Source organism: Culex pipiens, chromosome 2 (genome assembly GCF_016801865.2).
Source record: "Culex pipiens pallens isolate TS chromosome 2, TS_CPP_V2, whole genome shotgun sequence".
In the NCBI taxonomy this organism is placed as follows: Eukaryota; Metazoa; Arthropoda; class Insecta; order Diptera; family Culicidae; genus Culex; species Culex pipiens.
The window spans coordinates 101,463,528-101,481,087 of record NC_068938.1 but is presented as its reverse complement, the minus strand read 5'-3'; the positions used below and the strand labels follow the sequence as shown (position 1 = coordinate 101,481,087).

General features: G+C 46.3%; 1 protein-coding gene and 1 long non-coding RNA gene across 2 annotated transcripts in view; one reads left to right on the top strand and one right to left on the bottom strand.

The window, feature by feature from the left end:
* The window catches only part of LOC120413102 (uncharacterized), a 19,027-nt gene extending 6,662 nt beyond the window's left edge, over positions 1–12,365 (top strand). The window contains exons 2-10 of the mRNA XM_052708766.1: positions 1,986–2,540; positions 2,602–2,777; positions 2,839–3,085; positions 3,144–3,685; positions 3,743–4,498; positions 4,562–4,742; positions 10,288–10,416; positions 10,606–11,305; positions 11,830–12,365. Coding sequence (XP_052564726.1) covers positions 1,986–2,540; positions 2,602–2,777; positions 2,839–3,085; positions 3,144–3,685; positions 3,743–4,498; positions 4,562–4,742; positions 10,288–10,416; positions 10,606–11,305; positions 11,830–11,917 — 3,374 coding nt within the window. The 3' untranslated portion in view covers positions 11,918–12,365. The remainder of the gene's footprint in view (positions 1–1,985; positions 2,541–2,601; positions 2,778–2,838; positions 3,086–3,143; positions 3,686–3,742; positions 4,499–4,561; positions 4,743–10,287; positions 10,417–10,605; positions 11,306–11,829) is intronic.
* A 3,277-nt stretch (positions 12,366–15,642) lies between these two features.
* On the bottom strand, positions 15,643–17,128 carry LOC120413131 (uncharacterized). Its single transcript, XR_005604915.2, has 4 exons — positions 16,322–17,128; positions 15,986–16,263; positions 15,839–15,925; positions 15,643–15,780 (listed from the first exon to the last, which is right to left on the bottom strand). It is a non-coding gene; the product is annotated as an uncharacterized LOC120413131 (long non-coding RNA).
* Positions 17,129–17,560: the final 432 nt, after the last annotated feature.

Here is a 17,560-nt window from a genome sequence, read left to right as displayed (position 1 = left end):
GACATTTCAAGGTTGACGTGTCTGTAAACTCCTGCGTGTTCCGTGAAATGAATCCCAGCGTGGTTCGTGCTTTGGCAATCGTTGCTTGCAGGTGTTCCTTAAAAGACAGCGTTTTGTCGACTATGATGCCGAGATCCTTGATGGAGTCGACGAGCTCCAAGTCCGTTCCGTCGCCGTCGGCCTTATAGCGGTAGTTTGTTGGTGCGTTTCCTCGGTAGAAAGACATAATCTTGTTTAACACCGCATTCATATCCTCTTGTAACACCGTTGATAACATCGTAAAACTTGAGGTCGTCTTCGAACATCACCTTTTCAGACCTGATGATTTCGCAGATATCGTTGATGAACAGGTTGAAAAGCAATGGGCCAAGATGGCTTCCCTGTGGAACACCGGATATAACAGGGAACGGTTCAGAGCGAGCTCGACCGTGCTTGACGTATGCTTTGCGATCCTCCAGGTACGATGTTAGCCATGTCAGCAACCACCGCGGTAGACCAACTTTGCCAAGCTTGCTGATGATGATCTTGTGGGAAATTCTGTCAAATGCTTTGGCGAAATCTATGTAAATAGAGTCTACCTGCTTCCGGTTACCAAGGCCTTGGCTTATGAAAGGTATATAAACCATCAAGTTGGATACTGTGGATCTAGTTTTACGAAAGCCATGTTGGTGGTCAGAAATGGTCTGATTTGTAACATCCTTCATCGCATTTAACACAAATAGCTCCAACATCTTTGCCAGGCTGCACAAAATAGACACTCCAGGATAGCTTTCCATGTTGTGGATGCTTTTTTTTTAGCAAAATTGAATTTGCAACAAAAAAGTAGGGGAAATTTCCATATGTTTGGCAGGTTAATCAATCGCTCCTAACTCCATCCTTTTTGTCGATTTTTACCATTTAAGCAACTAGTTTTGTACAAGTTGTGATAGCAACTTGCTTGCTCACTTCCTATTGAGCTATTTATCACTCGATTTCAATTGAAACGCTTTCCATGAGCTATAATTGAACTTCACTGTGTTGATATGGCAATATTAGAGGCACGATGGAATTAGATGCTGTTCCATTCCTCTTCTTTACAAGGGTGGATGATTCCTCTTCGGTTGACACCCGGATGAGGAACATCCTGGAAGGGGTTGTTAAAATATTATGTCCAAGGATTTTCGGGATTTCAGAACCACCCCCTCTTCCCCCCTGTCACGCACTTTTTCGCACTTTTGACGTTTGCGGAGGGTGCCGAATAAGGTAAACAAATCACTTCGTACATCAGCTAATTTTCTTAACTTCACGTTGGCTTGGTTTCGTCATCGGCTAAAAGAAAGGGGCGCACCAATGTGGGAAAGGAAAGAAATGTGTGATTGTAGACGGTATTGTTTTGATTCGCAGCATGAAGAGTCAAATGTTGTGAATGTACCTGAAACATCGCAGAACGGGGGTTCTCTTTTATTCATTTTCAGCTACAATCTATTTTCTGTTTTTATTTTGTTTCACTGATTTTTTTTAACACGGCTTCTATTTATTATCCACCATTTGATTTAGATTTTATCAACTTTCAAATCTATTTCACCAATTTATATAACTTCCACTCTATTTAACCAATCAATACTGTTGTAACAAACTGTGTGTTTTCCTAAACAAATGAAGTTTCCCTTAATGCGGCAGCGATGTTAATTCTAATTATCCCTTGCCATTTCTTTATATATTTATTTGATTTTTTTTGTCTGCCCTTGATTATTATTTTTTTTGCCGAAGACACCAAATCGATCAGAAATCCCTTCTCAATATAAAGAATTTGAGCAGCCCCCAAAATGGTTCGGAGACTTGTATGGAAAACCTATTAATGCAAAATGACTTCTTTTGACATAGGAACAAGCAAGGACAAAGTTTCATCCAAATCAAAAAAGGGAATTTTAAAAATCGCGAAAAAGTTCATATGCATTTTCTCTGAACACTATCTTTAAAAATATTTCGATTGCTTTCTTCCCCAGTGAAAGTGGAAAGCCGGCTCACGCTGTTCTACCTGGCGAACGACGTCATCCAGTATAGCAAGCGCAAAAACTACGAGTACGTGGACAGCTGGGGCACGTACCTCCAGAAGGCGACCACGCTGGTGCGCGACGAAAAGGTGAAGCACAAGATTCTGCGCATCTTCAAGATCTGGGAGCAGCGCGAGGTCTACAACGACGAGTTCCTGGCCGATCTGAACGGGCTGCTGAGCGCGACCACCTCGTCCAGTGTTGCTGCGGCTGCCGCCGCTAAGAAGAGCCAAGAATCGGCGGAAAGGACGGGAAATTCAACGTCGTCGTCGTCGTCGGGTGCAACGCTGGCCACCGGACCGACCCGGCTAGCGGAGACGAAGCAGGCGGTGGCCGCGGCCGCCGCCGTGATAGTTTTGGACATTGAGGACTTCCAGACGGCGTCGCTCGTGTCGACCATCAAGGAGTGCGTCAAGAACGAGAACGACACGGACACGACGTTCAAGAGCTTGAACAAGACACCGTTTGTGGACGTGGAGGCGGTCAAGAATTCGATCAAGGGGAAAGGTAAAGGGGGTTGCGGGAGGGTTGTCTATTGGTTATGGTTTTATGAGTTTGTGATTTGCAGATAGAAAGAGCGTCGAGGATATTGAGCGTGAGATTGAGGAGAACTTGGTACATTACCAGAGTTACGTGCACAGCTTGAAGACGGAGTTGAAGTCGCGGCGAATGTTGATCAGTTTGCTGGAGCAAGCCGAAACCTTTTACCATAGTCAACGGGGGGAGGTGAAGGTGGTGGCCAATGTAAGATCTTTCTAGAATTGTTTTCTAGAGTTGCTTTTCTGATGATTGCTTTTCAAATCAGGCTTACCGTAACTTTGGCAATCGGCTGAAAAGTATGAAGAAAAAGCTGGACGAGCTGACGACGACGCTGCCGAGTCCGATCCCGTCGCCGGACATAAACGCGCCCTCACCCGAGCCGGACATGGATCTGCAGCTGCCGGACGAGCAGAGCTACTTCAACATGAACGGGATGATGAACAGCAGCTACATGGACGGCAACCTGCCGTTCGATATCAGCGATTTCCGGCGCGAGTCGTCCTCCAGCACGGGTAAGACATTGAACGGAAGTGTGCCGAATAAAATTTAACGATCTTGCCTTCTTTACAGTGCAACCAATACAGGTGATCAACTCGAGAAAGGAAGAATCTGAAGGGGTGAACGACTTTCTAAAGTCATTCTTTCCGGATACCCCCGGGCGGAACTACCCGCTCAGTGGAGGTCGTCCTCCAGCTCAACAGCAGCAGCCAAACACTCCCCAGCGACCTTCCGCCGGAGGGTTTGGTCCCAGCAGCAACGCGTCGATGGATGATTACGGAGGTGGAGGAGGTCCCGCGGATTACACGGCCGGACTCAACAGCTACGGCGTACCTTCCAACGTGGTCGGAGGAGGAACCGACTACGGCCTGCCCGGGTTGGGTGCTCGACCTAACAATCATCATCCGGGAGCGGGCATGGGCATGAACCGGAACTACGGCGGAGGAGGTCCTCAGTACAACCAACCGATGCTATCGGATTATTCCGGTGGACGAGGGCCGCCGTCGGGAGGACGTGGTCCGCTCCTACCTCCCCCGGCACCGCCGGTCAACCTGGATCGATCCGACGAGTACAACTCCACCTGGGACATGTCGATGACCTGGGACGGACCTCACGTAAGTTCAACCACTTTCAATCTCCGACCTTCTTTAAACATCCTCTCCCCCCGACAGGACTCGTCCGGCTTCCAAGGGCTCGACACACCCGTTTCGCCACCGCACTACGAGCGGAAAGGCGATCGCAATACGAACGTGATCGAGTACATCGACGGCGTCAACGAGGACGGTCCGCTGCAGGACGTCGACCACCGGCAGCTGCCCAACATGGCGCAGCTTCCGCCGGCCTTCATGAAGGAAAAGGGCCGACTGATGGACGTGGATCACCGCAACCTGATCTCGCTGACCGGTTCGCCCGGACCGTTGCTCTCGAACAAATCCGCCCTCGACGATCTGGAGAACGTGGACGATGACGACGAAGACGACATATTGCTAACGGGAAATAGACACAAAGGAGGCGATTCAAAATCCTCCGCCAAGCAGCCAACGCCAGTGCCAGCTCCGGTTTCACCGGTGGTCAACACTGCGAGCTCCAGCTCCTACTGGGCCAACTCCGGCGATGTTGACCTCAGGTTTGGAATTCCACCGGTGGCAGCAACGGCGGCAGCATCTACAACAGTGCCAACGACGACGACGACAGCACCATCAACGTTGTGCAGTAACAGCAACAGTAGCATAGCGACGAACGCCACTTCCGAGTCCAAGGATCTCGACATGCGGATACAGTCGATGCAGAAGACGCTGGACTCGCACTTTGGCGAGGTGGGCTCAATCGGGGGAGATTCGAAGAGTGGCGACGAAGTGCCCGGCGGGTTGCAGTCGCTGCAGCTGCTCCAGACGCCGGCGTCGTTGCTCGAAATTGACGATTTTCTGGTAAGTTGGTGTCCCCTCCTTGTCTTCTTCAAACATTCTAAACCCATTTCTGCTTTCAACCAGCAAAACTTTGAGCGGGAAAACTTTGACATGAGCAAACCGCCCTCGCAGCTGATGAGCAACCAGGAGACCGATTTGTCGCCCTCGCCGTCACCGCCGTCGCTGACGTCGTCACTATCGAACGTGGCAGCTTCGACGCCCAGGAGGGGGCCACCGGCGCAGCCACAACGGCCGTCGAGTCATGGTGAGTACTTGATAATAATTCGAGAAATGCAACGACCCTTAGCATGAAAATATGGACACGAATCGGAACGTGGAATGTACTGACGCTTGCCCAGGGGACTAAGTTGGCAAGGTTAGGACAAGAACGGAGCTTAATCCGCGAAAGGTATTAAGGCCTAAGTCGGTAAACAGCGCTGGTTCAAGGTTAACCGGACCAGCTAAGACTATGCAACGCAAGCCAACATATATCGGGACGCCAGCGAAACCTTCTCATGGAAAAAGGCGAGGTGGCAGCAGTTCTTCAACGAGTAACTTAGACCTCCTGTAGCTGACCAACAGTAGTCGGCACCTGATCTGAAGAGGGTGAAGAGGGAGATCAGGCAGTTGGAGAACAAGAGAGAAAACCACAGCTGGGTTTCGGTAGCTGGGTAATTCTCCGCCAACTCACACAGCAGTTGCCCCGACCCCTCTTCGATTTGCGTGAAACTTTGTCCTAAGGGGTAACTTTTGTCCCTGATCACGAATCCGAGGTCCGTTTTTTTATATCTCGTGATGGAGGGACGGTACGACCCCTTCCATTTTTGAACATGCGAAAAAAGAGGTGTTTTTCAATAATTTGCAGCCTGAAACGGTGATGAGATAGAAATTTGGTGTCAAAGGGACTTTTATGTAAAATTAGACGCCCGATTTGATGGCGTACTCAGAATTCCGAAAAAACGTATTTTTCATCGAAAAAAACACTAAAAAAGTTTTAAAAATTCTCCCATTTTCCGTTACTCGACTGTAAAAAATGTTGGAACATGTCATTTTATGGGAAATTTAATGTACTTTTTGAATCTACATTGACCCAGAAGGGCCATTTTTTCATTTAGAACTAAATTTTTCAATTTAAAATTTCGTGTTTTTTTCTGACTTTGCAGGGTTATTTTTTAGAGTGTAACAATGTTGTAGAGCAGACAATTACAAAAAATTTGATATATAGACATAGGGGGTTTGCTTATAAACATCACGAGTTATCGCGATTTTACAAAAAAAAGTTTTGAAAAAGTTGGTCGTCATCGATCATGGCCGTTCATGGTCACCCGCGACAGACACGGACGACGAAACAAAGAGAAACGCAAAAAGTAACTTGTAACTCGTGATGTTTATAAGCAAACCCCATATGTCTATATATCAAAATTTTTGTAATTGTCTGTTCTACAACTTTGTAGAGCATTGTTACACTCTAAAAAATAACCCTGCAAAGTTAAAAAAACACGAAATTTTAAAATGAAAATTTTTGTTCTAAATGAAAAAATGACCCTTCTGGGTCAATGTAGATTCGAAAAGTACATTAAATTTCCCATAAAATGACATGTTCCAACATTTTTTACAGTCGAGTAACGGAAAATGGGAGAATTTTTAAAACTTTTTTAGTGTTTTTTTCGATGAAAAATACGTTTTTTCGGAATTCTGAGTACGCCATCAAATCGGGCGTCTAAGTTTACATAAAAGTCCTTTTGACACCAAATTTCTATCTCATCACCGTTTCAGGCTGCAAATTATTGAAAAACACCTCTTTTTTCGCATGTTCAAAAATGGAAGGGATCGTACCGCCCCTCCGTCACGAGATATAAAAAAACGGACCTCGGATTCGTGATCAGGGACAAAAGTTACCCCTTAGGACAAAGTTTCACGCAAATCGAAGAGGGGTCGGGGCAACTTTTCCCGATTTCGTGTGAGTTGGTAGAGAATTACCCAGCTGTAAGGTCCAACCCTAGACTAGGTATTCGCAGCCTTGGTTAGGCGGCATACCGAAGCAAATCACCAACTTAGAAAAACGAAAGAAAAAATTCAGGACGGATTAATCGGCATCAGATCAGGCGATGTAAAAAGGACAACGATTGGAAACTCGGTACTTGGAACGTTCGAACTCTCTAAGATCCTGCACGTGCTGGCCCAGGAGCTGCAAAAGCTGAACGTGCATGTTGCCGCCATTCAGGAAGTTCGATGGCCCGGAGAGCGAGAATTTACAGCGTTGGACCCCATCGTCAACACTCCTTTCAAGTACCAAATCTACTACAGTGGCGGCGAGAAGGAGATGTACGGAGTCAGTTTTGTAGTGATAGGGGAGCAGAAGGAGCGAGTCATCAAGTGGAAGGTGGTGAATGACCGTATCTGCGTGTTGAGAATGAATGGCTAATCCTTCAACTACAGCCTGATCAACATTTGCGCTCCGACGAACGACAAGCCCGATGACGATAAATACGCTTTCTACGACAAGACCTGTGGAGAGTGCCCAAGACATGACGTGAAAATAGTCATCGGCGACGCAAACGCGCAGGTCGGAAGGGAAGGCTTCTTCCTCACACGAATGACAACGGCCAACATTTGGTCAATTTCGCCGCAGCCAGAGTAATGGCTATCTGTAGCACCTTTCTAATAGCGTGCAAAATCCAAGCTGTACAGTCGAATGAGCTGAGCCTGCGGACTGCGAGGATAGCGCGGTTGAACGTCCAGCGTCTCTCGAGCAGCAACGTTGCCGCAGAGTATACTCGGAAGCTCGACGAGCGGATCAACGAGGACACATCCACGGGTAACCTGAACGAGCAATGGGGAGTTCTCCAGAGCATCGTGAACACAACTGTTACCGATGTGATCGCATGAATAGAGGACGCATAGCCAAAGGGCGGTTCGATGCGGAGTGCCAGCGAGTAACGGACGAATAGAAAGAGGCCAGGAAACATATGATGGATACAGTGAATTGCGAATAGCTGAGAAACGAACCCACCGCCAAAAATACCTGGAGTACGTCGAGAGAGTACTTGCTGAAGCTCAACGATAAGTACATAACAGCAACAGCTGTTGAACGGTGAGATGCGAGAGGGAGTCGTCGAGGACAGGATGAACGTTGAGAATGATGGAATAGCTGTGGACCCGCCTACGTTGGAGGACTTGGGTAACTCCGTAAAGGACCTAAAGAATGGAAATCTTCGGGAAAGGGCCTTCACCCGGCAGAACTTTTCAAACAGCGGAGCGCGCGGATGTTTTGGGAAATTAGCCAGAGACCCAACAACTTCAGCTGAGTGTTAGTAAAAGGTTGATATTTATTTTGGACTGTCATCCCATTACACCTACGACTTCCCTTTATGTAGTCTACTATGATCAGATCTTCGTCGATTTCCATTACTCCTCATGGACGTGATCCGGTAGTAGACCGATTTCTTCACGCAGCATCTTGATCCGCAGGTTCTGTAACGGCTTCGTAAAAATTTCTCAGTCGGACAATACTGCAGATCAATCATCTTATTCTTCCGGTTGCGAACGTAGAAGTACCGGGTTTCGATGTGCTTCGTCCACTTCTCGATCTTGTCGCCGTCCACGAGCTTGATGCAGCTTTCATTGTTCTCGTAGATCGACACATCGTTAAGCGTATTTGGTGGCTTATCACATCAATCTACAAAAGAAGCAAAGACTCAATTGACCGATGACCAAGACCATAGTCGACGAATACCATTGCGGTTTTCGAGCAGGTCGGTCAACGGCTGATCAGGCCTGTGACAAATCCTCGACAAGTACCGGGAGTACAACCAGCAAGCATACCATTTATCTATCGACTGTGAGACAGCGTCTGCCTGTGAGGATCAATCGGACCGCGCACTGGACTCGCAATCCAGAGGTCGCCGGTTCGAATCCCGAGGCAGACGCAAAAATGTTAAGTGTTAATATAGGTATTCGGTGCCCTCTCCCTGTGCTATACCTTCACACTTAGGAGACCCGGGAGGCGGAGTCTTGTCGCAAAAAGAACGATACACGCCTGTGGATCCGTTGACGAAACCGCAAGGTTTAAGAGGGCCACATCATAAGGTGTTATGTCGATTCCGTTTTTTCCGTGAGACGGCGTATGATTCAGTCAAAAGAAACGAACTCTAGAAGAATATGCTAGAACACGGCTTTCCGACGAAGCTGATTAGACTGATTCGTGCGACGCTCGACGGAGCAAAATCAAGCGTGCGAATAGCTGACGAGACATCCGTTGGACGTTGGATGGATTGAAGCTCATTATAGCGTTGGAGGGTGTTGCTCGAAAGTCAGATCGAATCGCGGATGCTAGAGTGGACTGACCAGAGGGAATCCTGCGTTTATCTTCGGCGACAAGTTAGTAGGAGACCGATGGCGCAGGCACATAAACTTTGAGTTGTACCAAGACTACAAACACGCTGATATCGTGAAAGTCTTTAAACACGACAGGATGAAATGGGCGAGACATGTAGACAGAGTGTCGGACGAGCGAACAGCTAAAACGATATTCAGCAGAGAACCCGGACGGGATTCTGCTGGTAATCATCAATTAGTTCAGCGTTAGGTCGATAGACCTGTTGCTGATAAAGTAAAGTATGTAAGGTTGCATCAAGCTTGACGTATCTACCTGGATTGCTTCCGCAAGGAAAGTTACGATTCGAAAACTTGATCTTCAAATCATGTGGGCGAGAATTTATTTGTAGGGTAGAGTAGTCATCAATGAGACACGGGGAACAATGATAAAATGGCTCTCACAAGTCGTAGTTTCAACCAATCAGGCTCATATTTGGGGGAAAGGGTTGTCTACTGGATACACGTCTGCCATATTAGTGGCTTTGGTTATGGACGCTCCCTTGAAAAGTAATTCATAAATGTTTGATTCTGGGGTGTAAAAGTAAATTATGGACAAAAAATACTTTTTCGCTCGTAGGCTGCCATTTACACCAAAACTAATATTTCTTCAAATTTCTTTCGACGTTCCATAGGGATTAAGTTGGGCTACAATGTCCTTTCATTAGATTTGGCCAATATTTATAACATAACCAGAATCCAGCGCTGTCTCATTGTTCCCCACTCATTTCAGCCCATGGGTAACAATGAGACACTTTGATTTTTCTTCAATAAACTTTTCAAAATCGATGGAAATCTTTCAAAACATGAATTAAAAGTGACTTTTGGCATATTTATAGAGTTTTAACTTCATTTAACCAAAAATACAAAGTTTTTTTTGTATTAATATATGGATTTTACAAAATTTAAATACTTTTTAGTGTAACTTTTGTTATTAAAAGTATCATGTTGGCAAAATTGCTCTAAAATGTTCAAGGCAAGTCACCTGCAATGGAACAATCCAAAAACATGATGTTTTGCTAGAAAAATGTTGATTTTCGTAGAGTGTCTCATTGTTCCCCAGCTGTCTCATTGTTCCTGCCAAGTGCGTCTACAATGAGACAGTTGAATAACTCTGGCTGTAGATGTCGGATCGATCTCATATTTTGGTCAATGTTAGAGCACATTAAAAGAAAGATAATGCAAATAAAAGCTCATTAAAACATGCTGATGAAAAAATTAGAAAAATCGTTGAATGTTGAAAACCAAAAGTGTCTCATTGATGACTACCCTACCCTATATGTTTAGAGCGTGTCGAAATTTCAGGGTTACGTGTTTAATGATAAAACAATTGAAGTATGTTAAGTCCTTCCCATAACATCATTACTCAGAGGGCATGTCGACAGGATGATTCTTATTTCTTAAAATGATTAAATCTGATGCCTTTCCTTCCACAGACGATGCCTCGGACGAGCACAGGAAACCGGCGGACAACAACGAGAGCGTCGACATGGACCTGTCCGAACCGGAGGAATCGTTAGAACTCGACCAAATGGCCGCATCGGCCGCCCACAATTCGTCGTCAGGTAAGAGTGGCACCAAGCCGGCTCCTTCTACTTCTACGATATCTTCTTCGATCGCGAAACCTTCGGTGGTGGTCTCGTCCTCGCCCTCTTCTTCTTCTACCCACAAACGAACCGATAACGGCAACAACGCCCTCGGTGCCAAGCCCAGTGCTACAAGCTCAGACGATACGACGAATGATTCTCTTTCAGAGCTTCAAGAGGGCGGCGGCGGCGGCGGCGTCGGTGACATCTACGAGGACTCGGCGGAACCGTACGAACCGTTCGAGGGTGAAGATCCGGACGAACCGGTGCCGGAGTTTCCGGACGAGGCGGAAATGGGAATGGCGCAACCGAATCAGCAACACCAGCAGCCGCCACCGTTGATGGCGGAACCGATCCAGCGGCCACCGTTGCTTCCGGATCCGGCCGGGTTTCCACCACACTTTGCCTTTCAAGCACAACAGCAGCAGCAACAGCAACGGAACCAGTGGGATCTGCCTCCGCCGATGCCACCGCAGATGAACAACTTTGGAGGAACGCCCGGCATTCCCAGCCTGACGGATCTGGCCAACTTTGGTGAGTTCCCGAGTCTTGCGGCCGGGCTGTCCAACATGGGTTCGCCGCCGGGCATGCCGCCGCACGTGTGGAACAACCAGTTCAACTCGCCGAACCGGGGACCGCCGCCGGGAAGCTTTGGAGGGTCGCCGTTTAACGGAGGCGGCAATCGGGGGAACAACAACAACTTTAGAAACAACCAGTGGCAGGGAGGACCACGGGATGGCGGTGGTGGTGGTGGACCGCGGCATGGTTCGCCCTACTTCCGTGGGGGTGGTGGCCGAGGTAACTTCCGTGGGGGCAAGTTCCGAGGGGGAGGCGGCCATCACAACAACAACAACAGGGGAGGCAATTGGTAAATAGTTTGTTTTTTCTTTTGTTTGTATGTCTTTGTGGTGTGTGCGAGCACGAGGTGTGGATGAGAAATTTAACTTTTATTAAGCATATATTTGTACGATTAATATTAAAGTTTTGAGAAAAACGAAACTCTATGAGAGTTTGCAAATAGAATTTAAACACAAAAATCAACCTCTTCTTAGAATAATTCATGTCTAGTTTCATTTTCACAAGTCCGTCATTAGAATTGTGAGAAAAAGATTGAGAGAGTGAATGAGAGATTGCATGAATGTTGTTTATTTCTTTAGTTTCAGTTTTCGGAAAACTTAGAACCAAAAGAAAATAGTTAGCGAAGGGCAGAGCAGAAAAATAATGAAAATGTTTTCGTGAAAATTAGTGAAATAGCCGCCACACGTGTAAATAACGCGCGCAGAGTGTCGTCCTCAAGAAGGTGTAGAATTAGGAAGTAAACCTTTATGTTTGATTTCGTTCTACAATTGCTCGATTACCTTTCAATCCCCCTCACACTTCCTCCCTTCCCAGGTTAGACTCGTTCATTCGGAACGGAGGAGACGTGCTCCAGCTAATCACTCAGTTTGCGCCCACTTTAGAGCAGCTGAACAAGAAGTGATGGCGCGGATAAAAAAAGAACTTTTTTTCTGGGACGAAACGGACTGGACCCGTTTCTTTTCGGTTGCACTTTCTGCACTGGCCATTATTATTTGTTGACAAATAAGTTTAGGACATCGACGACTTTGGACTCGACTAGATCTGCAGAAAACAAGAAAAAAGAAAATCGCAAACTCTAATTTTACAAGATTGAGGGCACCATCTTATAAGAAAGGAGAGCAAACAATGCATTGCTAATATCTGAGATATTTTTGAGCGTGTAAATACAAATCTATTACTACTATTTATACTAGTTTGCTGTACTAAGAGAATGAACCAGAGAGGAAGACCAAAATGGTTTGGTGTGTGTACGCGCGCGTGTGCATGTTTTTCATCATCATTAGAAGCGAGTGTTGAACGACATGTCGTCCTTCCCCCCTCCCATCTTTGTAGCAATAGAGAGAGAGAGAGAAAGAAAAAGAAAGAAAAATAGTGAGTTGTTTCTTTCGAATTAAAAGCTGCACTAAATGATGTAACAAAAAACAGATACAGAGAATTAATCCACATAAAACAATGGTTAATGTAGTAAACACGAAAAAGTAAAATTGAAAACGAAACTTGTTTTAATTGTTTATTGAAAGTCTCCCTCAAGCCAGATTTTTCGGTTGGTTATACCAAGCTCGACCGACGATCAAACCATCAATACACGCTTACCAAATAAAACCAAAAAAATGGTAATTATCATGATATTTGAAGTTCAACACTTTTTTTGGTAAAGTGGGTCGAACTGGCAAAATCAGGCCTGCAAAATGTTTCCAACCCAGCGTACACATGAAGCAAACCAAAATGTCAGTTCACTGCTAGCATCTGACTATAAGCCTACTGTGTCCGTTCAACCACTGCCGCCTGACACGTGCCGGTCGGCTGCTGGAGAATGAGATACGTGAAAAAATGAGCTACACTCACTCAATTCGTGTCGTATGACTGACTCGTAAAATCCTCTCTAAACACTATTTTGACTATTTTCAAACAATTGAATGGTTCTAGACTGTGCAAAACACTTAAAACAACCATTACTTATATTGAAAATTACGTTTCCACGCATAAATACCAACTTTTTGTGTAAAACTTGATTCTTTATGTGTGTGCGTGCAACGTCGAATGAGCGTTGGTCGACTACTGCCTCGCATTCCAGCTGCTCAGTGAGCTAGGGCACTCACGACTGAGTCGGGTTTGTTTATGTCACGGTTTTGCGGTTCAGTGAATGGATCTGAAAAATTCGTGTATGCTTCGCCGATTTTCGCGTCATGATCCCTGACATTTTCAGCTCTGGGCAAAATCATGATTTTCATGATTGCTGGACTTACTAGACATCGTCAACAAATCGCTGTTACGAGGTGAATTCCCGGACGCATGGAAAAAGACCTTGGTAATTCCAATCCCGAAAATTCCAAAATCCAAAAAACCTGAAGACCATAGACCTATCAACATGCTGCCGCTGTATGAGAAGGTAATGGAGACGATCGTGAAGGAACAACTGGCGGCGTTCATTGATCAAACTGGCGTGCTGCTGAAAGAGCAATCTGGATTTCGAAAACATCACTCGTGCGAGTCGGCGCTGAATCTCCTGTTGCTGAAGTGGAAACAGTGCATTGAAAAAGGAAATATTGTTCTGTCAGTCTTCGTAGATTTGAAGCGGGCCTTCGAGACCATTGACCGGACTAAATTGATACGTGTGCTGAAGAAAAGCGGGATTCGTGGAACGGTCTTGAAATGGTTCAGCAGTTACCTAGAAAACCGGAAGCAGGTCACGAGGTACAACGACGCAGTCTCAGCGGAAACAGCAGTGGATCTTGGAGTTCCACAAGGAAGCGTGCTAGGGCCACTATTATTTATCCTCTACATAAACGACATCAAACAGGCGCTGAAGAGAGTACAGGTAAACCTGTTCGCCGATGACACGGTACTATTTGTTGTTGGTGACAGCTTCGATGAGTGTTTTGATATAATGAACGAAGAGCTGGGCGGGTTCTCAGAATGGTTAAAGTGGAAAAAACTGCAGCTGAACATTACGAAGACAAAGTGCATGTTGGTGACGACACGGCAGACCAAGGATTGCAGAAGGAGCGTACAGATGGATGGAGGAATCGTGGAGCGTGTCGAGACGATGAAATATCTCGGAGTCATGCTGGATGAAAAGCTGAATTTCAACGAACACATCGATTACACTATTCGGAAAGCAGCACGAAAGTTTGGCGTTTTGTGTAGGATTAATCGTTACTTGACAGCAGAGACAAAGGTTCAGTTGTACAACTCGCTGATCGCGCCGCACTTCGACTACTGCTCATCGATCTTGTTCTTGGCAACACAACGGCAAATGAAGAGGATGCAAGTTCTCCAGAGCAAAATTATGCGGCTCATCCTTAGATGTGATCGACTGACACCAAGACGGAGCATACTCGAATGTTTGCAGTGGATGTCGGTGAAGCAACGGATCGAATACAACACACTTGTTTTTGTTTTTCGTGTGAAGGAAAGGATGGCACCACAATACTTGACGGAGGCCATGGTACGCGGAAGGGATATCCATGAGCACGACACTAGAGGAGCTGACGATCTCAGGTTGCAGATTTGGAGGAAGGCTTGTACACAGAACTCGTTGTTTTATAAAGGTTTTAAACTATACAACCAGCTTCCAGAGGCAGCAAAGATGACGAACAACATAAACGAGTTTAAGCGGAGCTGCAAGGAGTTTGTACGGCAACGGCCGTTGGAGTAGAAGTGACCCACGATGGTACTGTGACGAAGAGCACGTTATGACGGTCGGCCATCTTCATTATCGGTACACATCGCATGGGATCACTTTGGGCCGCATATGATAAATTTATTCAAAAGTAACGCGAATCTGGGCGCGGTTTAACCCTATGGGCTCATATGTGCGTGGAATAGCAAATGGTTCCAATATCCTAAATGGATAAAAATACTGCAATCTGATTGATAAAATGACTCGACACTGGATTTGTTAGAGCGCCTTGAGATAGGACACGAGAGAAATGGATGGGCATACACGGAAGTAGAGTCAAGATTACAGGACACTCTCAAAACACGAACGACGAATTATCGAAAGATATCTGCTCGTAAACCTTCCATGCTACAAAAACTGTGTATGGGTAAGAGGTGGGCCATCCAAGGAAAAAAAAAAAAAAAAAAAATAAAATAAAATATACTAAAAACTCGGAAATTTATTACAAAAGGTATGGATTGTGGAGTTAATGTTAGTCGCCTACTTTGAATACTGCTCCGGACAGGATTGCTTGTCCCCGCTGAGAATGTTGGGTTCGGTGACAAAGGCCGGAAGCACGATGACGACAACAGGCGAGTTCCGGTCTGATGGTCATCGCTTTACCAAATCCGCCACGGTCAACACCGCATCCACGGCAATCTCCGCAATTGTCCTGTGGCACTTGTTCACAGTCTTACGAGCCGTCATCGCCAAATGGATCAGCGGTTCTTTGTTGTCTAAAGAAATCGGAAACGGACTTGCGATCGAGTCCATATGTTTGATAGCGCACTGCGCCGCCAGCTCAACCCATCGGCAATACGAATTGGATGAATTCCCCGGTCTCCGATCTCGCCGTCCTGTGACTGCGAGAGCTGCACCATCAGCTTGCCGATCTCGTGATCTACATCTATCAGCTTCAAAATGGTTACGCCATCGTTGGTGACTGTTGATGACATCGCCGTCCCCGGACATCATCTTGTCCAACTGCGCACGAGATCTACCGCAGATTGAGATGGAATTTGACGAGCGTACCGGATCAGGGTTGATCGCGCACGAGGTATATCACAGGATGTTGGCGGAATCTATCGCAGATCGTGGATCACCTAGAAGAACCACAAAACAAGTTGTAGATTAGTTCATACAGAACAGAATAGGTCGTACCGGGTTGAAGGCGACCAAGTCCGAATTCGCAGATGGTGAATGATTTCAACGAGCGTACCGGGTTAAGGCCGTCAGGTCGTGGATCGCCTAAAAGAAGAATAAAGCAGATCTTTAAGATCAGTTAATACAGCCTAGACCAGGTCGTACCGGATTGAGAGCGACCAAGTTCGTGTTCGACGAGGGTACAGGCTCAAGACCGACCAAAACTGTTCTCAACTTTGGCCAGATTCCACCTCCAAACATGTTGGCATGAGAAACTGATCCTCCGGAGGACGGATTTCTATGGCGTGTCTCGGCCTTCCCGGAGATGCCGGAACCGTGTTCTCTATTAAATGCGCCTTCGGCCAGTGTCGCTGACAACGACCGAACCCGCCGTTTGGGCTACATACGTCTGTAGCACGTTACTAGTTGCCAAGCTGAGTTATCTGAAAAAAAGGTTGAGTTAGATGAAGTTTGATGCTTAGCCGAACCTTTGGGACATACCTTTGACACCTTCGAGTCGAACTACCAGAAGAACGACTGGTCCGTGTCCATCACGTTCAAAGTTGAAATGGTCTCGTCCTGATCTTCTCATCCGTTCCCTCGTCATCGTGTGGTCAACATCGCAAAAGTTGCTGGAGATCAATTTGTTGTCCGCAGGATCTTATCTCGCAGCATCGGAAACTCCTCGAACCGGTCCGCCACGCCAGTGTCCCGGATAAAGTTCCGCAAACTCCTCGTGTTTCGCGCCCTGCTGGTCGTACTTGACTGGCGCGGTCTCTGTTGAAGAAAGCGCGAATCTCTGAAAGGCCCTTCTCAGATCTTCCGGACGCACCACCAGGCATTATCGCCGCGGCGGGATTGAAGGGCGTCGGTTGACGGCGCAACGGCGGCGGGGTCAACTGCAGGGACGCTGGCCGCAGTGGGTCGACTGTTTGGCAATGTAGTAGGTTAGCGAGTAGTTTTGCACCGGCGGACTCTGCGATACCAGCATCTCGGCGTAGGCTGGCATTCACCGAGTAATTACAGACCGGAAACCTGACGGCGGCGCGGTGTCCATTTTGGTGTAGGTAGACCGGTTCCATCTGCAAAAATTACGAAAAAAAATCATCCTTCAGAATAAAAGTTCCTCTTGCAAACATAACCAAGATTACTCTTGGAAAACATTGTTGTGCTCCGGCGGACGAATCCGAATCTTGCAAACCTTGTTCAGTAATCCGTCCACCGGAGGACAGAACCTTTTCGCCAAAAATTGGCAGGCATTCCTCTTGCAAAATTTTGTCCAGTGTTCCGTCCACCTTTTCGCCAACATTTGCAGGCAATCCATCCACCGGCGGACGGATTTCTCTTGCAAAACTCTTTCCAATATTCCGTCCACCGGTGGACCGTATCTTCTCGTCAACTTTGGCAGGCAATTTCAGGGTGGCCACCCGATTTGGATTTTCAATTTCCCGGTTTTTTCCCGAGCCCAGAAGGAATTTTCCGAAATGTTTTTAAACCAAATTACAATGTTTTTTATGCTAACGTTAGAACCAACATACTTTTTAAACGCATACATTTGGTTAAAAGTTTGAATTCCTCAAGAAAGCTTTCAAATCTTGAATAAAAAGTAGGTAAGTTGTAAACGAAGCCGTTTTTATCTGTTTCCAATCAAAACATCTAATTTCCATAATGATTGGGATTTTTCATCATCATACATGTAGATTTTATAAACTCTAAATAAAAAATCGTTTAACTTTTTAA